Source organism: Excalfactoria chinensis, chromosome 21 (genome assembly GCF_039878825.1).
Source record: "Excalfactoria chinensis isolate bCotChi1 chromosome 21, bCotChi1.hap2, whole genome shotgun sequence".
NCBI lineage: Eukaryota > Metazoa > Chordata > Aves > Galliformes > Phasianidae > Excalfactoria > Excalfactoria chinensis.
The window spans coordinates 1266786-1287018 of NC_092845.1; the positions used below are offsets into that span (position 1 = coordinate 1266786).

Genomic DNA, 20233 nt, shown 5'->3' on the forward strand with positions numbered 1-20233 from the left:
GAGAAGGAAGGGGACCGACTCTGTAGTGGGGTCTGTGTGATGGGAGAAGGGGAAATGGCTTCAGACTACAAGAGGGGAGACTGAGACTGGAGATAAGGAAGAAGGTTTGGCACTGAGGGCGGTGAGGCACTGGCACAGGTTGCCCAGAGAGGCGGTGGTGCCCCGTCCCTGCACACAGCCAAGGTCAGGCTGTTGGGGCTGTGAGCACTGCTGGAGCTGTGGGTGTCCCTGTGCACTGCAGGGATGGCACCGGGCGGCCTTTCAGGTCCCTTCCAACTCAAACCATCCTGTGATTCCCCCAGAATCCAGCCCTGCACTCGACCTAGTACCTAACACCACCACTGCAGATTTCTGCCTATTCTCTGCTGTACAAACATACGGAGACGTGAGCATTGCTGCTACTGTGCACTTTATTTCTCTGGGTCCTCTCACTGAGGATCTCAAAGCACTTTTCAGGCAGTCTGCGCGGTGCTTCCAGCTGATGGGTGCTGCTGCTGCTGCCAATGGGTGGAGCGATTTAGTTGGGGACAGACAGAAGTCAGTGAGGAACCAGGAGCAGAACTCAGCAAACTCCCGAGCTCCTGTTCAGATGCAAATATTGCTTCCACTGGAACGACGTTAAGGTGGATTTTGTAGTGACCGTGCATTCCCTACGCATTTCAAGGCTATCAGAAAATAAATCACAGAGTCATCAAAGCGAGCTTCAAAATCTCACCTGGGGCCAAAAAGTCAGTTTTTACCTTCACCTGCAGAACAGTGCTGAGAGCTTTGGCATTGTTTTCAGGTTAAAGGGAATAAAGCAAAGAAAAGGAACCCGACCAGACTGGAAATGACAGATCAAACGAGCAGCGAGGATCCAGATGAGTCTGATTTTAAACACCCCGGGAAGGGAACGCTGTGAATTCAGCTTGGAAGCTCCCTGCTCTCCCCACCCCCCAGCAGCACTTCCCACAGCAGGAATAAAACAAGCAACCAACACAGGGGGGACGGAAGACGCACGTGCGGATGTACACACATACACACACACACAAACAGCAACACGTTGGGGTGAAACATTGACATTTATATCTCAATATGCACTAAACAGAGTGAGTTCTACCAGCTGATGCTTCTTTTTTTTCTTCTTTTTTTTTTCTTCTTTTTTTTTTTGCCAAAGCAGAATCACAATTTCTTCCTGGGAAGGTTCAAGTCGAGCACTGATGGGTGATTCACACACACAAGCTTTGCTCCTCGCAGGTCCCCATCATGTGCCTGGAGTGCTCTCTGCCTCCTCCTCCTCCCACTGATAAGGTATGAGACTCCTGCTGTCCTTTCACAGCTTCTTTGCTGCAATAAATATGGGACTCGGCGACGCTCACAGCTCACAGCTCAGACAGGACAGCAGGGCTTCAGCATAGAACCGAGAAACGCAGCTGGATTGTTTACAGAAGGAAAAGGCCTCTACAAGGCCAGCTCTTTACAGCCCACCATTAACAATGACACAGTTCATGCTGGCTGGGCAGAGGCAGCCCAGCCCCGATCCCAGGGGACATCGGTCACCCTGAAGCTTTCCTGCACTTCTCATAGCGAGGCACTCGTTTTTGGTGTCTGCTCAGTGAAGAGGAACGATCCCTCCCTGCCCTCACACAAAACCCCTCCATTTGAAGCAGGACAGTTTATTACAAACAGAGCTGAAGTCTCAAGACACAAAGCTGCTCATTCTTTCTTTGTCCATCAGTCATACCAGCAACGATTAAGGTAGCAGAGGGTTGTGAACGCTGAAGCAAGCATAGAACATGGCACCTTAGCACACCAAGCTTAAGCATAGAGCCAGCAGAGCCATCCTCAGCCACACTGCAGTCATGAACCTGCTAAACCTCTCTCACACCGCAGTGCCCCACCAAGAGCAGCTGACTCAGGGCAGGCCACAGCCCCAGTTATAAGCGTGCTTAGGTAAGAAGTTACAGCTTTTTTATTGGAGAACACATTCCCAGCCAGTGTCCCTTCAACCACATGCTGTGACAGCAGGGAGCTGAGCAGGGATGCATAGGTTCAGCTACCACACTGCCTTAGCATAAAAGCTGAAAAGCTCACAGGGAGCAGGGTGTGTTTTAACCCCACTCCCTAAGGAGGGGGAGAGGGATTAATAAACCTCTTCCCCAAGGATCCTCCACTGCTGCGTAGTTTTAACATTTTACACTTTCTTATACCAACTTCTCCAGCGAGCATCAAACCAGAAGTGTGAATCGTATCAGCTTAAAGCCCCCTCTGCAAGGCAGCAGGGCTGCAGAGCACATAGGTCTGCAGAGCAGCACATGCTTAGCCTGCTTTGTGGGGTAAGACAACCATCCCTTCTCTACTACAGCACTCTGGTAAGTATTTCTGGGAAGTGGAAAGCTTCATCCTTCCTTCATCTGTGTGTAGATCACATATACTGGAAACAAAACACAAACTATGCATGCAATCCAGGCAGAAATCCTGCTATGATCAACTCTACAGGAACAGGGGAATGTAGTGGGGACGTAAAAGTATTCCTCAATGCTAGATTATAGACTGCATTAAACACCAGCACCCTTTATTATAAAAAAGGGCGAACAGACTATATACAGTACCTACGTACTTTCATTGCAGAAGGGCACAGCAAGCAACCTGGACACCTAAACACCCCTCCTTAAGAACAGAATATGAAGTGCCTGCTAAAATGCTATCGGTTCCTCTCCAATTTACCTGCCGAGGTGAGCACGTGTGGCTGCAGATTCCTCATACACTGAAAGAAGTGCAGAGGTCTGTGCTGGCAGCTCTCCATCAGCTACCACGCTGCGAACCACTGCAGTGTTTGCACAGTGCTGTAAGCTCCAGCTCTGGTAGGTAAGCCAAGGAAGAACAGACTTCATTTAAAATGCTTTTATTTGCAAGTGTATTTTATCTATTCCCCTAGAGCTCTGCATTTAGGGTCCAAAACGGTTTCTTTCTGAATAAAGAGAAGCTTTCATGGTAGATGAAAGGCTATTTTCATGTTACCGTTAGTAGGCTATAACCAGCTCATAAAAAACAAAACCAAACCAGAACAAAAATCCCACCTACTTGCATCCCCTGTAGGACAGCACTGCTGCACTGGCTTCCTTGGCTGGAGGTGAGCAGCGCCCAGGGCAGCAAAAGGCCACACCTCCACTTCTTACTGTAAGAGGCTGCAGTTGCTTGAATAAAATGTTTATACAAGTAAAACAGAAGCAATAAAGAAATATACACCTTTGAATCTGTAAAGCTTCAGGCTGTTTTATGCCTTGAAAAAAAACAACAAGGGGCTACTCACGTGGGTTTTCTTAAGGAAAAAAAGGGTGTAACAGTCATACAAAAAGGTAAAGAAAAAAAGAACAATGAACAGTACTGCAAAGAGCCCTGGAGCACAGGCATCCCAAAGGAATGAAATGTCAGTTCCATAGTAGTGAGCAAGTGACTGCCTTGTGTGATACTAACCGGGTAATTAAACTGAATGACTGTTAAAAAGCCAGCGATGCCGTACACAGACAGGTGCAGAGAACAGGACAGCCATCAGGAGCGCCTGATGAGATTGCCCACAGGGAAAGCTACCTGGAGTGAAGAGTTCCCTGGCTACTAGGCATGGTGAGATGAGCACACGAACAAGCACCTGGGAGCATTACAGAAATTCAGTTAACATTTTGTTCCCTTAGATTTCTGAATTCCAGTTTCATGCTGCTTCAGAAATACGGAGTGAGAAGCAATACGTGTCACTGAAAACCCCAGAGAAAGAAAAAACAACCAGAAACCTTTAAAAGGTGGGACTGAGCTTGGAGATAATGCATCTGTTCTGTTATTAGCAAGTGAAAGGCAATCCTTGTTCACAGGCTAATACACAGAGCACAACCCCTACAGCCAGGAAGGGCGGGCCAGGAGCTGTGTATGGGGCTGTCAGAGACAGGCTAAAAAGGTTTTAGGACAACCACAGAGCAACTATAGGTGAGAGGGGCACAGAGTGACAGTCCTGTTCTCATTTTAAATGAGGGGAATGGTTTAAAAGTAAAACTCTTCCTCAGCTAATTTCCTCCTGCAATAAAACCAACCAAGCCGGCCCTCATCTGTACAAGACCAGTTAAACATCAGCCTTCCCCCTCAAAACACTAGATATGAACATCCGTAACATTCTACAATGGAAAGTGCTTTAAGAAAGAAGGATTCTGTAGTGCCAGTGACAGAATTGATCTGATGGGCTGGATGATGTTAACAATGACATCAGCTAATCAGGCCAGGGCAGCTCGTTTCTCCTCTGGGGTCTCCTCCAGTAGCTGCATGATCAGTTCATGGAGGGGTTTACAGATCTTTGCATAGGCCCCTCCTGTCAGGTGCAGGAAATCAAACATATCGTGGTATGAGATGGTGCCATCTGAGTGCACGAAGCCGGCATCTACATCCAGGAGCTGGACATTGGGTAGTTTGGGGAGTGAGGCTTTTAGCAGATGGTTCACCTTGGCATTCTTCTGCCGCAGAGGGTTTGGCTTCTCTCCACGAGGTAGCAGGCCCTGACACAAGAAGGAGGTAATGAAGAGCTTTCATTCAACTTTGATGGGGTAATAACAATTTCCCTTTCAATTCAGGCACCCTTTGAAGATTGAAGTTGTCTACTATAAAAGGATCTCGTTCACTGAATCAGATTTTGTCTGTTCAGATCTAACTTCAAACGTGACTGAAGGAGCCAGATGAGCCAGAAGCACATCTGGCATAGAAATTGCTTTATTTATTCATTTATTTATTTGAAGTTTTTTAAAAAAAATCTATCAGTTTGAATTCTCTTTATAAGGCTTCAGTGGCGTGCTGAATGCCTTTGCTCATCTCAAGAAGACAGACACCAGCTGATTTGTTAAAATGAGGAAGCAAACTAAGACTTCCAAATCCCAGCTCTGATCCTGGCACTTCTGTTCCTTACAGAACATCATCAACAAAACCTCTACGTGGGATAGCAATACTGCTAATGAGGGTGATCACATCTGTCTCTGGAGGGGCTAAAAGGATAAATTCTGCAAAGCCAGGTGAAGCCGGGGAGGCACACACAAAGCAGAAGACAAATGAAACAACTGCCCTCCCCCATCACAACCGTAACTCCCAGTACCACAAAAACACAGTACAGAGAACACACAGCTTCCTTAGAGGGCTTTGTTTTTGTAGCTCTCCAGTAAACATACCAGTACAATAACTTTGGCCTGTGGCTGCTGGGTATTTATCAGGCGCACGATAGCCTCAATCCCGCCTGCTACTTCTGCTGCTGTGTTTTCGTAATTATTTGTTCCAACCCAAACAACAATGACCTATGAGGAGAAGAAACGTTTGCAACTTTTTCAGAACAAGCTGTAATAAGTCTTGCTGACCCTGAAATCATGGCATAAACATCATCTACAATCATCAAGCTCAACCAAGAGTCAGGCTAGCTAAAGGATAAACCATAAATGGAGGAGGTTTTCAGCTGCCAGTAATGCTGACTTTTGAACAGCATCTTAAAAGCTTCAGATTTGACATCCAGTATGGATGAAGAACAAGGACTTCTGAAGGTTTTCTGGACAGCCGACAGGATGTGTGAGCCCACCCCTTTCCACAGAGCTTCTCAGTCAACACACTGCAGGAGCCTACTTTGGTCAAGAAGAGAGCATTTACACAGCACAGCGTGAGGCCCCCACAGGACAGGGACAACCATGCAACTCCACTCCTTTATAAAGCTGCTAAGTAAAAGACTGATATCAGAGTAACACTGCTTTCCTGCTGGAGTACCATGGTGGACCACTCACTGCTTTCAGTAAAGAAGTTCACCACAGGGCTGCAGCTCTCGGTGTAAGGTAGGAAGCTGTTCTTCACTGCACATACTGAGCATCTTTGCTCACTTTGTATCAAATATTTCACCATCTCTATCTGAGAATATATCTCAGGTCTGACACTGCAACTCCAAACTACATCAAATGATAGCACAAATGTTGATCAGCCTATGACTACAAGGCCATTTCTTTTGATGACTTTCTCTGATGCACGTTAGCAGTGAAAGCCATATAAAGCATATAAAAATCATGGCTCCATTCCCAAGCACTTCTAGCTTAGCCTACTACATTTCAGTGCCTTATACATACTTAGTGGCAACAGCTTTTCAACAAAAGCTCTCAACAGTTAATGGCTCGCTCAGTTTTGCACCACTCGAGGACCTGATATCTCTCATATGTCAGCCCAAGGCTGCCTTGTTTGTTTGTCTGTTTATACCTTCGGTTTAATGTTCTCCAGTTCACCATTCTTCAGTCTCCACAGAACGTGTCCAGTGGTGTCTCCACCAATCCCAAAATTCAATGCATGAAGTGGTGAGAAGAGCTCTCGCCATATCTGCAATCAGAGGTCAGTTTCCTCTTTGAGAGGAGCATCCGGATCATGAAAGAAGGATACTGCACAGACATACAATGTCTTCAGTAACACTGGAAGTAGCAGTGAGAAACCCTCTGAAAACTCACTTCCAGAAGTGGCATTTAAACACAGGATGGAGGCCTCACTCTGTGGGCCAGAAGAGACAGAACTGCTGACATTCATGCACTCAGTCCTGGCACAGAGGGAGGGGAAGCTCTCTTGAACAGCTATTATGGCATCAGAGATACAGAAGGGAGTTCACAGTGTCCTTAGCTTAACTAACTACAGGGCTTCTAAAGAAGGTATCCACATTGCCAGGAAACAAAACTACAAGAAGTGAACTACACTGGGAAGCAGCTCTCCCAGAACAATGTTACTCAGCACCATTGTAGGGCAGCAAAATTCTTAGTTTTGCTCCAGTGGTTTCACAGATGAAGCAATGGAATACAACCCAGCTAGTCCTTCACTTCACTTCTGAGAAGGTCTTTAACACTACGTCAACAGAAAAGCAGGTCTGTCAATGCACATAGTACAACAAGGGTTAAATGTGTTCTGGCCAAGAAAGACACACCTACAAAGATTTCACTGACATGCTCCTGAGAGTTTGGAATCAAGGAACCAGTGAAGGGTTGTGTATGCATGTCAAAGCGGAAGCAGTTATTAATTGCTTCAGAGAACGACCACAAATGGCTTATAGAGATAAATCAGAGAGACTTTGAACGGGCACTGGGCAACTAAGGAATTATGGTGGAATAAACTAGAAGGCACAGCAGTAAAATCAGAGTGGAACAAAAGTAGTCTGGACAGTGACTAATTGTACATGAGTGGATTAGAAATTCTAATTCACATAACCCCACAATTGCTTTCTTTTTTTTCCCTTCTTTGTTTTTTTGTTTTAAACAGTACCTCATATTGCTGTAGCAACTGCACCATGGAATCACCCACAAAGAGCACATCAGGTTCCTTGTCTTTGCAGTCCAAGACAAATCTATTGTGCTGTTTAAAAGAAAGCAGCATAAGCGTAAGCTCAGACTGATCACTCCTCATCGGTATCTCTGCTGCAGGACAGAAAGGGACAGTTGCCCAACCAGTTCCCCCTGCTCCCTCCTATCTGCCCTCCAATGTGCTTCTCCCTGTTAACCCATGCACTACTGGATGCTCCCCTCCACTGCACAAACTCTAACAGGGGATGTGGCCTCGGTTCTGAGAAGAGCAATATTTTGTCTACTCCATGCAACCCATATGGAACCCACAAGCCTGTCACACACCCACTAAACTCAACAATTAAAGAACAGAGAAATTAACAGTTAGTCAGTGCAGCAAGTATCCTCTGGCTATTTCACTCTGTAGGAGGAAGCATTGCAGAAAGAAACTGGGAGACTGGACACCTCAGCTCTGCTTTTCAGCTCTGTCACTCCCTTACAAAGGAACACACTGGAAAGCACTGTTTTGCACTCTGTTTAACAAATGGGTTGGCAATCTCTCTCAGTTAATTTTCTGAAGTAATTCCACAGTGTCGTTTCCAGGTCATGCTGCTGTTTGCCTTCTTTCATCATCCCAAGTTAAGACAAGCATCAGAATGCTGCCAGCTGTTGGGCAGCAGAGCTATTACAACCTCAAATCAAGAGTGTGGTCAGACAGACACACACAGCACTCACCCCACAGCCCACAGCTCCCATCTCCCATGACAAAGGGAAATGAAAGAGGCTCCCATCTCCCATGACAGCTCTCTCACCTGCGACATCCATCTGTCATCTCCCTGAATATCCTCAGCGGCATGTGGGACTGCTGCAGGATTCAAGTCTCCATGGCTCATTCTATTCCTGTGGAAAGAACATTTCAGACAGGTTGCTTTCAGCAGCTGATCCAAGCAGAGGCTGGCAGAAAACCACTGCGCTTCCTGACATTCACAGCGAACAATTCACGGCCATTCTGAAACACGTTGACGACAAAACCCATTTAACTCTGTGCTAGACTGCCAGACAGACCCAGCAGGCTGCCCTATGAAGCCATCTACCGACTATTGAAAACAACGTGTTGTAAAAGACAAAGAACAGCTCGTTTCAGAGCCCGTTCAGCAGCATCACACCTCAGCCGGGCGAATCCTTAACTATAATAAAAGCCGGTAATCCGCGGCTTAGCTCCTATTAGTACAACGATAACCAGCTTACGGCTGCTGAGCCGCACGGCACAGGTGGATGAAGCGGCTGCGGGTGGCTGCGCATCGCGGCCGAGCCCCGCCCCGCGGCCAACGCCTCAGCAGCGCCCGCAGCCAACGGCTCCCACGGGCCGCTCGCAGCCGCCGGGCCGGGAGGAGCCGAAATCGCGGCCCCGCCGTCCCGCCGCCGCCCCCCCCGCGTAACGAGGCGCGGCCTGCAGCCCTGCGGCCCTGCATCCTGCCCGGGGCGGGGCCGGGCGGTGCCCGCGCACTCACGGCGGCAGCAGCTCCCCCCGCAGCTCCATGGCTCGCTCGGGCGGGCGCCTCCCTCCCTCGGCCCGGGCTCTCTCCGCGCCTGCGCCGACGCCACTTCCGCTTCCGACGCCGCCACCCGACCAACCGACACTCGCCCCACCTCGACGCTTCCGGCCGCGCTGACGGAAGTCCCGCCTAGAGTTCCTCCGCGCTCGGCCTCTAGGGGGCGCCGCGCCGCCGTGACGTCGCTATGACGTCATTTTCCACGAGGTGACGTCATTCTCAGGATGTGACGTCATTCTTCAGGTGGTGACGTCAGCCGTGTCACACCGTCGGGGCGGTTGGAGGCGCCGGGCAGTGAGGTGAGCTGTGCTGTCAGTACACGGTCACTGCCTGCTGTCAGGTGAATGCAGGTGCAGCACAACATGGCGGAGGCTGCCCAGCCATCTGTGCATCCCGAGCGTCCCCAGCTCTGTGTGCAGCTCCTCCGTCTCACTGTGAACACTGACAGCCTCACCTGCTCCTACAGACCCTCCGTGCTCACCAGAAGCTGTTGCAGAAGCCGGAAGGAGCTGCGTTCTTGAGGCCGTCCTGGTGCCATGGGCAGTTCCTGCAGCCCCACAGCTCCGCACTTTGTTAAAGCAGCAAAGAAACCATTTGGTTTCTCTCTCCGCTTTCTCCTGAAGCAGGAGCAGGGCAGGACAAGGCAGACCCAGCGGCAAGGAGGCAGCCTGGTTACAGCACTGGGGTAAATGCGGTGGTTCAGGTTCCCTGCACTCCAGCTGCTTGCTGGTGGCTGTAACCGTCCCACGTGTTCAATGCCAGCAGGGCAAAGATTAATGATTAGTAAAGCTGTGCTGCAAGCAGCCTCTCGCTCTATCACGGCTTTTGAACATAACACATAACTAGCACACCTGTCTGCTTTCATGGGCAGATGCAGCTGAAATGTTGCTCTTAGCAACAGCCGGACCACTCAAATTCAGCCGTTTCCCCAGGCAACCTCAACAACAAACTTCTGGGAAGATCCCTGCGGGTGGGAGGCACTGCTGGGTGCAAACTGAGGGATGCAAAAAGCCAGCGATGATCCAGTGCAGTGCCTGCGAGCCACGGGCAGCGAGCAGAAGAATAGGAGGGGTTTTGTTGCTCCTCATTCAGGCTTTTTGGAGATTTAATCTCTGAACTACTGTTGTGCATTGCCTGCTCCTCCTGCCCAGACCCCCATGGACGCCTTCTCTTGCCTGCTATTGCTCTGAGGGAGGATCGCTCCTGGGGTTGCTGCCAGGAAGCTCGCAGAGGGGTGGTGATCCCGGCGTGCTGCCAGCACCGTGCCCCTGCCTGCTTTATGTAACCCTGCAGCCATTTTCCCAGCGCACAGCAGCACTGCGATGAGCTCAGGGTGTCTGCAGACCCACAGCAAGAGTCCTATAAGTGTCCTGTATGGGCTGAGTGCTTTGCTCAGAGCAGCCAGGCCTGCAGTTGCAAATGCATTTCAGGCTGGGTGCTTGCTCTTAGAGGAGGCTTTAAAGGCAGTGTGTGAACTTTCTGTCAGACTGAAAGTAGCACCACAAAGCACGGATATGTAACTGCGTTGAAAATCCATTTTAATGCAAGGAAGCGAGCGGCTGGAGGTCGAAATATAGTCTGAATTGGGGCCGGCCACCTGCCCTGTGTGCGCGGCGAGCATTGCCGGGATTCGAACCCGAACCCTTCTGCCCTCCGCCGCCGCCCCACGCGGGGGCGCCCTCCCCGCCGTGCCGTGGGGGGCTCCCAGGCTTCGCCCTCCAGCCAATCCCGCGCCTCGACGGGCGGTGACGTATGACAGCGTCACGGCCGCGCTGACGTCACTCTGCCCGCCCCGCGGGGTTGCCATGGCAGCCGCCCGCCCCCCGCCCCCCCCCTTCTCCTCCCCCCCCCGCGGATGAGCTCACGCGGTGCCGCAGCCCCGAGGGGGGGGGTTTGCTCCTCGCTACAAGATGGCGGCGGCGGCTGCAGCGGCGGCGGCGAGCGGAGCGGGGGGGCCCCCTCCGGCCCCGCGGCTGCCCCCGGCCCCGCCGCCCCCCAGGCCCCCGGGACCCGCTCGCATCGGTTACTACGAGATCGAGCGCACCATCGGCAAAGGCAACTTCGCCGTCGTGAAGCTGGCCACGCACCTGGTGACCCGGGCCAAGGTGAGGGGCCCGGTCCGGCTGGTTGACGAGCCGCCGCCTCCTGTCGGCCTGCCCCGTTTCAAGGTGCCGCTGAGGGGAGCTCGGAGCTCCGCCGGGCCGAGCGGCCCTGAGCCGGGCAGAGCGAGGGCTGTGCGGGGAGAGCGCCCGGAGCTGGGCCGGAGCCGTCCCCGTGGGCGCGGGCCGCAGCCGGGCCCGGCGGTGCTGTCAGATGGCCGTGCTGCCTCCGTTCGGTTGCTGGCGGAGGGCTCGGTGCGGCTGGGTGCATCTCCGTGCTGCTGGCAGCGATGCCGAAGCGTTCTTTAGACACCGGTGGGGGGGATGAGAATTGTGATGGGAGCTCTATGGGAGGTGGTGCGGAGCGGGCAGGGCTCTGTGCTCGCTCTGCTGTCCTGCTGTCGTGCTCTTGGCTTCTGTGTTAGCGACTTGGAGTGCTGTGTGTGGAGGCCGTAAGGAAGGCTGCGGCTGTCACGTTTGAGTTGCCGTCTGAATTTGGGGAGTTACAGTGTGATTTATGGTAATATTTCAACGTGAAGTTGTTTCTGTGGTGATCTATCTGTGTTTTCCCAAGGTAACTGCATGAAATTCATTGCAGGGGTTGTTTAGAAATCATTCGCTCAGCATCTACTGGACCTTTCTTTTCAGAACTGGGATACATTTGTATATATCTCATAAGTGAATGTCAGTTTCAAATGCTAGATGCTACAGTTTAACCTGCAGTTCAGCTACTGTTGCCCTTGCACAGAGCTCAGTCACTTTATTTTTTCCATCACGAAGCTGGATTTTCCTACTGGAAGCAGTGGTGGCAGCAGCTTGGATGCTTCAAACGCAGGCTTCTCCTCTTAAGCAGAGATCAGTCCTTTGGTTACAAGGTACATTAATGGATTCAGCCCTCCTTGTTGAGTCAAGGCTTCTCTTGAGCGATGTTAAAGTTTGCAAATACTGAAGCAGTCTTGCATTCAGGTTGCCCTTTTTTTTTTTCCTTCTGAAGGATGGCAAAATACACACAACCTTAGCTTAGGAAGCTGTGTTCAAAATGGACAGGGGCTGAAGTTAACTTTGATGCTTTATTTATGAATGATTGAACAAGATATGAAAGTGGAATGGCCATTTGTGGCTTTGCTAAACAGCAGCTTGCTGGTGCTTGCAGCTTTGGAGCTGGGGAAGGTGGTTTGTTTGCTTTAGGAAGCAGCACAGCTGTTCTCAGGGTGGGATGTAGGTGTAGTTGCTGCTATCACCTGGCGAGTGAGGCTGCTGGAGTGTGAGCTACTCCTGAGGTGGTGCTTTGTGTGCCTTGAAATTCCCTTCAGCTGAGTGGAGGAGATGAAGTCCCTGCGAACGCAGTCATGTTGAGGGAAATACCTGTGTTGAGAACAGCTGGGATCTGTTGGCTGGGTGAGTGGCAGGGCTGGGAAGGCTGAGGTGGAACAGCTAGGAGCTGAAACTTGACCTGGAAGCTTTCTTAACTCTGAGGTCAGGTTTCCTTTAAAATCCCACCCTGCCAAGCAAACGGGCTCTTTTTTGCCTGCAAATCCCCAGTGCTGTTATTTCAGTACTTCTCCTTCTCTGCAGGCGCTGTCATTGCTGACTCCAGGAGAGGAGTGAGGAAGGAGGGAAGAGTTATTTGCTTCAAGCTCTGGGATTCTTGAGGTTAGATGAGAGGTGCTGATGTAAAATACCCTGAAAAGGGCAAATGTGTATGGGAAGTATGCAGTGGGAATAGAAAACAGCCACTGAGAGCTCGGTAGTATCCCAGTAGTGCTTGAAACGGTTTGGCTTAATTGAATGACTGAAGAGAAAGTAAAGACTTTGTAAAATGGTTCCATTCGTGATCTGAAAGAATCCTTTGAACACACTACACAAATGTAGTACAATAGTTGAGTGTGCTGGCAACCCCTTCCAGAGATGGTTTCTTCCAGTAGTAGTTGCATAGAAGAATCAAGCAGCGTTCAAATATAGCTATCAAATCCCTGCACAAACTTGACCCCGTGTCACGTTCGCTTAGAGAAAAGCTGGTTTGCTCATCATGGCTGCTGCTTGGGAACCATGCTCTTCTGTTTCAAAAGGAATTCCAGTGTGAATGTCTATACTCAATTGAAAGGTAGTGTGTCCTGTCTTTTTGACGTGACTTTGAAGGGGAAATCAATAGCTTGGAAGGCTTATATTCATTGCTGCTCACAAATGTAAAAGGTAGCCTGCCTATTGATAAGGCTTGGGAATCTTGTTTTCCTTTCCTATGGATGTTTGCCAAGTCAAGCGGACTTTGGTGTGACATCTGAAGGTAACAGCGTGGGCATTCCTGGCTTGTGTCCCCTTTTACCTAAAAAAGTAAAGCTAAGGATGGTTTGGTGCCCATTCTTGTGTTAAAGGACTAGATTTTCTTGGCTGTTTTGTAGTTAAAGGACTGCATTTATTTCCAGAAAGGAGCAGAGCTTATGCTGTGTGCTCCTGGCTCTGATGGTCTGGCACATCGTGCTGACACAGGACATTGCAGTTTACATATAACTGGATTTCACAAGTTGAATGTGGGTCAACAGTGCTGGGGACACTAACGAAAGGGAATGTTAATCATCCTAAAGGGCAGGAGGCCTGTATTCATAATTGTATTTGCTGGAACTAATGAAATAGAAAGGAACAGTTGGCAATTTATGTGTTAACCAAGCCAGCAATTTATATTCAGTCCCTGGTTATGCAAAGTTAGAGTCCTATACTCTGTAAGAGCCCTATTCTGATAGCTGGGAAGGAACTGGGACTGGTTCCTTTGACTGGGATTAGTTGAGCACCTGCGGGTCTCTTGCTGCATCTCTTCTTCTGGGCACTGTGTGTGGCTGGAATGCAATGGACATCAGAGTTCACAAGTCTGAAAGAATGTGGCAACCTTCCAAGTCCAGCGACCTTCTTGCTGTCCAGCCTTACCTTCTTGCAAGCTCACTGTCTACTTATTTCTTAGTTCCTCTGAGCTGAGTTGTTTTGTTTTTCTATCCTTTTAAGGAGCTGAGCCTTTTTTGGAGGTAGGAGATGTCTCTGCTTTAACCAAGGGAGGACGATCCTTTCTGGAAGAGCTGGCTTCGTTTCTGTGGTTTGTGTTCAGAAGAATTGAGAGCCAATGGTGAAAATCCTTGGAGGTGGGCGCTGTGATGCCTAAAAGCAGGCTAAAGCCCAGCTGGGGTACCGTGATGGTTAGGTTTTGAGGCTGTACCGTGATGGTTAGGTTTTGAGGCTCTGGAAGGAGTTTGGCCCTGACTGATGTGCTCTGGTCGCTGTACGTGGGAGCCTTTAGAAGGCGCCTTGGTTTGTCTGGATTTGTTTCCTTGAGTTGAGTGCAGAGCTGCTGGCGGACCAGTCACTGGAAAAGTCTTGGCTGCTGCTTGTTCTCCTGCTCTTCCTTACCTTTGGCATGCAGCACCAAGGCATGTGACTACGGGATAACCACGGATCATCAGTGTTCAGAGCGTGATAATCCAAGCAGTCTGTGTGCCCCAATGCTGTGGTCCATTCTTGTGTCAGAGGGGAATTATTTGATACTGGTGCTGTTTGTTTCATAATGAGCCATGCAAAGGCATCGTAAGGTGACCTTTTTCAGTTGTTTTCCTCTGCTTTTTCGGTATTTGTTGGTGCATTGTCTGCCCTGCTTCTTATTTCTCTTGGCCATAAGAAAAGCCAATAGCTGTAATTACTAATTCCTCCGGCATCTATTATAATACCGCTCACATGGCCTTTTGTTCTCATCGTTTGTATGCTGCAAGAGAGTTGTGTTTTAGTTCTCATTTAGTGGAGAGGTTTAGTAAAAGCCTAAGAGCCAGAAATGGTCTTAGGTTGAGCATAGTTGCTGCAGTGGGGATAACAGAGAATATTTATTAAACCCCACAGAGGTATTAACTGTATCAACTACAAGCAGAAATAGAGACATTACATGTTTCATTAAAACATTTTTCTTGCTGTAGGAAATAACATATGGTTACCAAGAGATTAATGTGAGAGCATGGTTAAATTTGAGACCAGGATTCTTCTTGATGAGTGTAACAGTGCAGCAGCTCAGACGGAGTACCAGCTAACAGCAGCACTGCTCCTGCAGGGTGAGCAAACAGCCACAGCACCTGCCCTGTGTTCAGCCTTCTCTGGTGAGGGAGCAGCCTGACTAGGTAAGGTAATTAGTGCTTTTGTGCTGTGTCAGTGGTAGCTTAATTGGGGGCTGAGGGGGCTGTGTATTTGGTATCTCTTCAGCACTGCAGCCTCCCACCTTCTGCACAGGAGCTCTTCCTCTCCAACATTTGTTGTGAAGCCCTGGATCTGCTGCTGAGCTACAGGAGCAGATGAATGCCCATCGATGGAGCTTGGTACCCCAGGGAAGGGACAGAAATAGCCCTTGGGGGGGAGAATGGCTGCTGCTGAAGAGGAGTGGGAAGAGGAACAGCTATGACATAAAAATGGTTTCGTGTGTCTTTTCTTAGTACGTGTCTTGAAAAGGTTTTGTGAATGACGTGGAGGATGAATTAGATGTTCTCATTTGTGTTTGAAGGAGGAATCCTGTTAGAAGAGAATACAGACATCACAGTGTGCTGCTCTGTACCGGACTCCTTGGGCAATGGATATTTTCAAAGATAAGCAGCAACTCAGCTCCTTCCTCCTCTCTTCATGCTTGCATTGTGTTATACATCAGCCTCATACAATTGCCATTAAGCATATGCTAGCCCAAGTAGAGCGGTTCTTCTAGCTCCTGTCAGAATAATTGTGCCAAGACAGTTTCCTGCCCCACCATGAAAATAAAGCTTTAGGAAGCTGCTCCAAGGTTGCCAGGGTAATAGAGGCTTAAATTAGTGATTGAAATTCCCCCTGACCGAAGAGAAACATGCATGAATTCTGCCATCCCATGGGCAGCTCTGCTCTCCTCTGTCTGCATGGCACTGATTGTACACGTCAAGGGTTAAATGGGATCAAGTGTCCCTTTGGAGCCTGTGTGGGTCTAACTTGCTTATTGCAGACAGGGCCTTCCTGCTGATCTTAGTCCAGAGGTTTATTATGCTGCATTAACACTTAAATGAAGAAACCACTGAAGGCTGATTCATTGTTAGTCATTATGCATCTCTTTTCTAGTAATTCTGACCCCGAGTCTCTGCAGTTGAGGCTAAACCTCACCCTCTCTGTTAAATGGCCATCAAAGGGGGTTCCATAAAAAGAGAATTATGTGGCTTCAGCCAAGTTTCAAAGTAGTCGAATCATACAAACCCACACAAACAAACTCCCACACCCAGTGGAACTGACACGCTGCGCCCAAAAATAGCACAGCATTTGGCTGTGTGGGGGGGGTGGGGGGAGATGAGCTGAGCTCGGCTTCACGAGTCAGCAGCATCTGGGGGACAGCAGATATCTGGGCTGCATGCATCTGAACCCAGGTGGGTCCTACTGACAGCCACCAGCTCTCCCATGGTGTTCTGTGACATCCCCAGTGTCTTAGAATCATGGAGTATCCCAAGTTGGAAGGGACCTACATGGATCATTTGAGTGCAACTGCTTGAAGTGTTTGGTAGATATAGGCATCCCGATGACACTGAAACACTGCTGTTGCTTCTGGTTATCCCAGCAACCTCATCATCCAGTACTGAGAATGTCAGCAGGTTGGCTAGATGCCGTTCAGGGATGCCATAATGTTGAAGAACTAGAGAAAAGGCTTCATTCTTGCCCACTGCAAGTTGCTGTGTAGTGACTGGCATGCCTCCTTGGATAGTGCACAGCTGACTGGGAAGCAGGCTGAGTTCTGTGCTTTGGTTATTGATACAACCTGGTTGTCTTGTTCATGAGGCCAGAGCACAGACTTTCCTCCTGAAAGCTTTGGGTCACTGGAAGTTTGGTATGAAATTAGGGGTATCAATGCAAATGTTGATTTTGTTGGAGTGTATGAAGGTCATGAAATACAGCGTTGTGCAAAGTGACTGCTTTGTGCTGTGAGGTGACTGGCCTTTGTTCTGCTGTTGTGTAACTCAGGTGATGTCTTTATTGACAGCCACGTGCAATGGGTTTTCATCATCGTTCAGTAGCTCCTTGGCGCTTGTTGCTTTGATGCATGGCTCAGAAATTGGTAGCTCTGCCTTCAGCTTAAAACATCAGATGTGATTCTGGTGAATTTCCAAGCTTTTTAAGATCATTCAGAAGAAGAGAATTCTCTGTAGGGCATCTGTGTGTGACTGGTGGGGCTGGAGCGGAGCTGCTGCAGTTTGGCAGTGCCAGGCTCAGGGTGGCTCCTCTGTTAGGAGGATGCATGGTTGATGCTGGGAATGAAGGTGAGCACGAAGCTACGTCAGATGAAAGCATGTCAGATAAAAACTGCGTTTTGAGGCTGTGGATATCTGCTGCCTTTCAGCGAACTGATATTTCTCCTTCCAGAGATTTTTAATGTATGGTAGAAGTAGTATTGATGAAATGGACTCAGTGAAGTGCTTTCATGGCTGGGTAAGGGCACATGGAACTCCGCAGAAGAAAACAAATGAAGAAGCAAACTCACAAGACAAACTGCTGTAAGGCTTTCCCTTCTCTAGACAGCTCCCCCTCTGCACTCCCTTTGGTTAACTTTCAGCCATGTTGCTTCTTGTGCACCTTATTTCCTGCACAGAGTGCATGTACAGGAGTACATGGGAAGCATTTGTAGAGCCATGTGAGGGACCCATGGGCACTGCTGGAAGAGGAGCTGGGCAGCCTTCCTGCAAGCAGTACTGCTGTTCAGCTGTGCTCCTGCCTTTGCTCTGTGCTTGTGCTCTGCAGGCACAACGGCTGTGTGGCTGCTTCTGAAGGCAAGCAGAGCGCATGGATCCATGGCAAATGGATCACATTCTTCTGAAGAGGAGGGAACAGCTTGAAAGAATGCCTCTTGTCACCTATATGCTTAGGCTGTCCGGCCTCTGCCATGCCTAGGAGTGGGAAGGGTGGTGTGCTGCTGGCTGACAGCAGGCTGCCAGGTGTTTGGGAGACAACGTTGTTCTTGTGTGCGGAGCTCCTTTTGTGTCTGCTGTGTCTGTGGGGCTACCAGCAGCTGGCCTCGGTGCTTTTTGAGGTTGCAGGACTTCCCCCCTACCCTCACCCCCCATGCCATAGTTGGAGCTATTTAAAAGTGTTGTTAAACAAATAGAATCCTTATCCAGTAACCATGAAGGAATATCATCTTGGTGCACAGAGCCCATTGGAGTTCTTGCATCTTGTTTTGACACAGTGAGAGGGTTGTCAGTTGTGTAACGAGCATTTGTTTTCATTATAATCTCACTGGAAACCAATGAAAATCATTCTCATTCATTCAGTATATGGTGATTTTGATATTTGGCTTCTAGTGTGGTTGTTTTTCATCTGAGCTGCTTTGCAAAGTCTAAGATGGTTTAATAAATAAATAAAAAACAACAACCACAACAAAAAACTTAAGGAGTTTTCCTTTGTGTTCAGCTGTTTTATAATATAAGAAACAGAACACAGTGCTAGTGGAGGAGAAGGAAACCTCAGTCACTGGCTGTGGGGTTTGTTGCTGTGTGGGTGCTGGGTGCCCGCTGCCCTGGACAATGTGCAACGCATGGCTGCTGAGTTACATGGGGAAGCCTATGCTTAGTCAGAACCAGATATGAATACTTTCTCAGCCAAGCTGGGGCTCTCATCACACAGTAAAAAGATGAGTGAGGACTGACTGTGGGTATTTTCCCACTCAGGAAGCACATCTGCAGTTTGAGTCATTTAGTAGATGTGGGCCCTGATGGGACACAGTGTGGAATTATAGCGGTGGTTGGACTGTGTGTCCCTTTGCTTTTTCAGAGACCTGGAAAACCTGAGTTTCCTCCCCATGCCTTGCTCTGAGCGGAGCCATCTTTTGTGTTGTAGATCAAAGCTTAGAAAAAAAACAAACTGTGTTGTTTCAGCATTTTCTCCAAAACAACCACGGAAGCTGCAAACACTGCACTTAGAAATGTGAATCCATGAGCAATTCCTGGGTCGGAAAGCTGCCTTCACTGGAAGGGGTTGGTAAAGTGACAGTGAACTGGGGGCTTCGCACTAGGGAATAGGAGAGAGTTCTGCTGATTTGGTTCCTAGCTCAGCACAGCACCTGGCTTCCTTCTAATGGCTGCAGTGGACCGGAATGTTTTCTAAATGCCCAACAGATTGTTTACCTTTCCTTGATAATTGCTTCTAAATAACAGAACAGTTGTAAGGCTACTTTGTAGGGCAGGGCACAGCTTAGCTGTTTGATTCTTGGGCTCCCTTGGATCTCCGAGCAGGCCACGGGGTTGCATTAACTTCACATCAGGTGGCATGATGCAAGCCTGTTCGTGTAGTTTCATTTTGGGGAAGGTCTGCAATTCATGTTTGCTGCTGAATGAGTTGGTTAAAGTTACTGTTATGTCGGAGGTAGAGGAATTTCAGTGCCTAAATCTTTGCTGCTTAGGTTCTCTGGCAGAAGCCAATATCTGTTAGTGTTGTGCAAGTTCCTTGTGATTGCACTGCTGTCCATACACAAGTGGTACGAGATAACAGTTTGCTCACAATTGCCACACTTTGATTGGAGTGATGCAAGAAAATCAGACATTAAATGGTACCGTGTGGCTGGGAGAGCTCTCCTTTAGCTGCATACTTTGCACTCACTGTGCCACTCAGTGCAGCGTGTCCTGGTGACCAGGGCAGTGTGTCCCAGCAGGGAAATGCTGCTTCCTGCCGGATTTGCATCACAAACCCCTAGTCAGCACTTTGGGTTTGGTACAGTAGGGTGCCCCGGCATGTTGGAGTGAGTCAGAATTCAAATAATCACCCAGCAAACGTGCTTGTCCAAACAAGAGGTGCTGTGCAGAGCCACCCAGGCAGGCTATTTTAAAGCAGCTTGCGTATCTCTGAGGTAAACAGCCAAAAGCTTTTTGTTTTGCCACATGGAGATCTTGAAACTCGAAAACCTGTTGCATTAGTGCTGGTGATAAGACCGTTTCTTGTTGCCTGAAACAAAGCTTGCTTCCTGTCGTCCTAATTCAGATAATATCAAGTTGGAGGGAAATGAGAGTTGTGCCGTGTGGATGAGTTTTCCTTATTGCATCCCCAAACAAAGGCTTCTCTTTGCAAATCCTCTGTTGGTGTGTGTCTTCTCACCAGTGTAAAACTCAGCCGGGCATCCACGTTGTTAGTGCCAACGTTCAGCATGTAAAATGTTGAGTTTATTAGAGTGGGAAGATCATCTTGCAATTAAAATAGCAATTAAGACAGCTACTCTTTTTTGATAGGTTTTTTTTTTTCCTGTTATGTGTATTTTGAGATCTTGAACTGCAAGTCCAAG

At 48.9% G+C, this 20233-nt stretch overlaps 2 protein-coding genes across 5 annotated transcripts in view; one reads left to right on the forward strand and one right to left on the reverse strand.

Annotated features, from left to right (window-relative positions):
- Positions 1 to 2868: 2868 nt before the first annotated feature.
- On the reverse strand, positions 2869 to 8932 carry PAFAH1B2 (platelet activating factor acetylhydrolase 1b catalytic subunit 2). Its single transcript, XM_072354795.1, has 6 exons — positions 8804 to 8932; positions 8105 to 8192; positions 7276 to 7365; positions 6235 to 6351; positions 5178 to 5300; positions 2869 to 4517 (listed from the first exon to the last, which is right to left on the reverse strand). The coding sequence occupies exons 1-6, from the start codon at positions 8830 to 8832 to the stop codon at positions 4239 to 4241; spliced, it is 726 nt and encodes a 241-aa protein (XP_072210896.1). The 5' UTR covers positions 8833 to 8932; the 3' UTR covers positions 2869 to 4238.
- Positions 8933 to 10737: 1805 nt separating this feature from the next.
- SIK3 (SIK family kinase 3) overlaps positions 10738 to 20233 on the forward strand; it is a 71232-nt gene continuing 61736 nt past the window's right edge. For all 4 annotated transcript variants that reach the window (XM_072354811.1, XM_072354812.1, XM_072354808.1 and 1 more), the window contains exon 1: positions 10738 to 10950. In XM_072354811.1, the coding sequence (XP_072210912.1) occupies positions 10756 to 10950 (195 nt within the window). In that variant the 5' untranslated portion in view covers positions 10738 to 10755. The remainder of the gene's footprint in view (positions 10951 to 20233) is intronic.

Bases quoted from the DNA above. Each gene is read 5' to 3' on its own strand.
- PAFAH1B2 (XM_072354795.1), bottom strand. From the start codon at position 8,832: ATGGAGCTGCGGGGGGAGCTGCTGCCGCC. The intron at 6,352-7,275 runs GTACTGTTTAAA...CTCTGATTGCAG, and splicing joins AGTTGCTACAGCAATATGAG to ATATGGCGAGAGCTCTTCTC. The intron at 5,301-6,234 runs GTATAAACAGAC...TTCTCCTCATAG, and splicing joins TGGAGAACATTAAACCGAAG to GTCATTGTTGTTTGGGTTGG.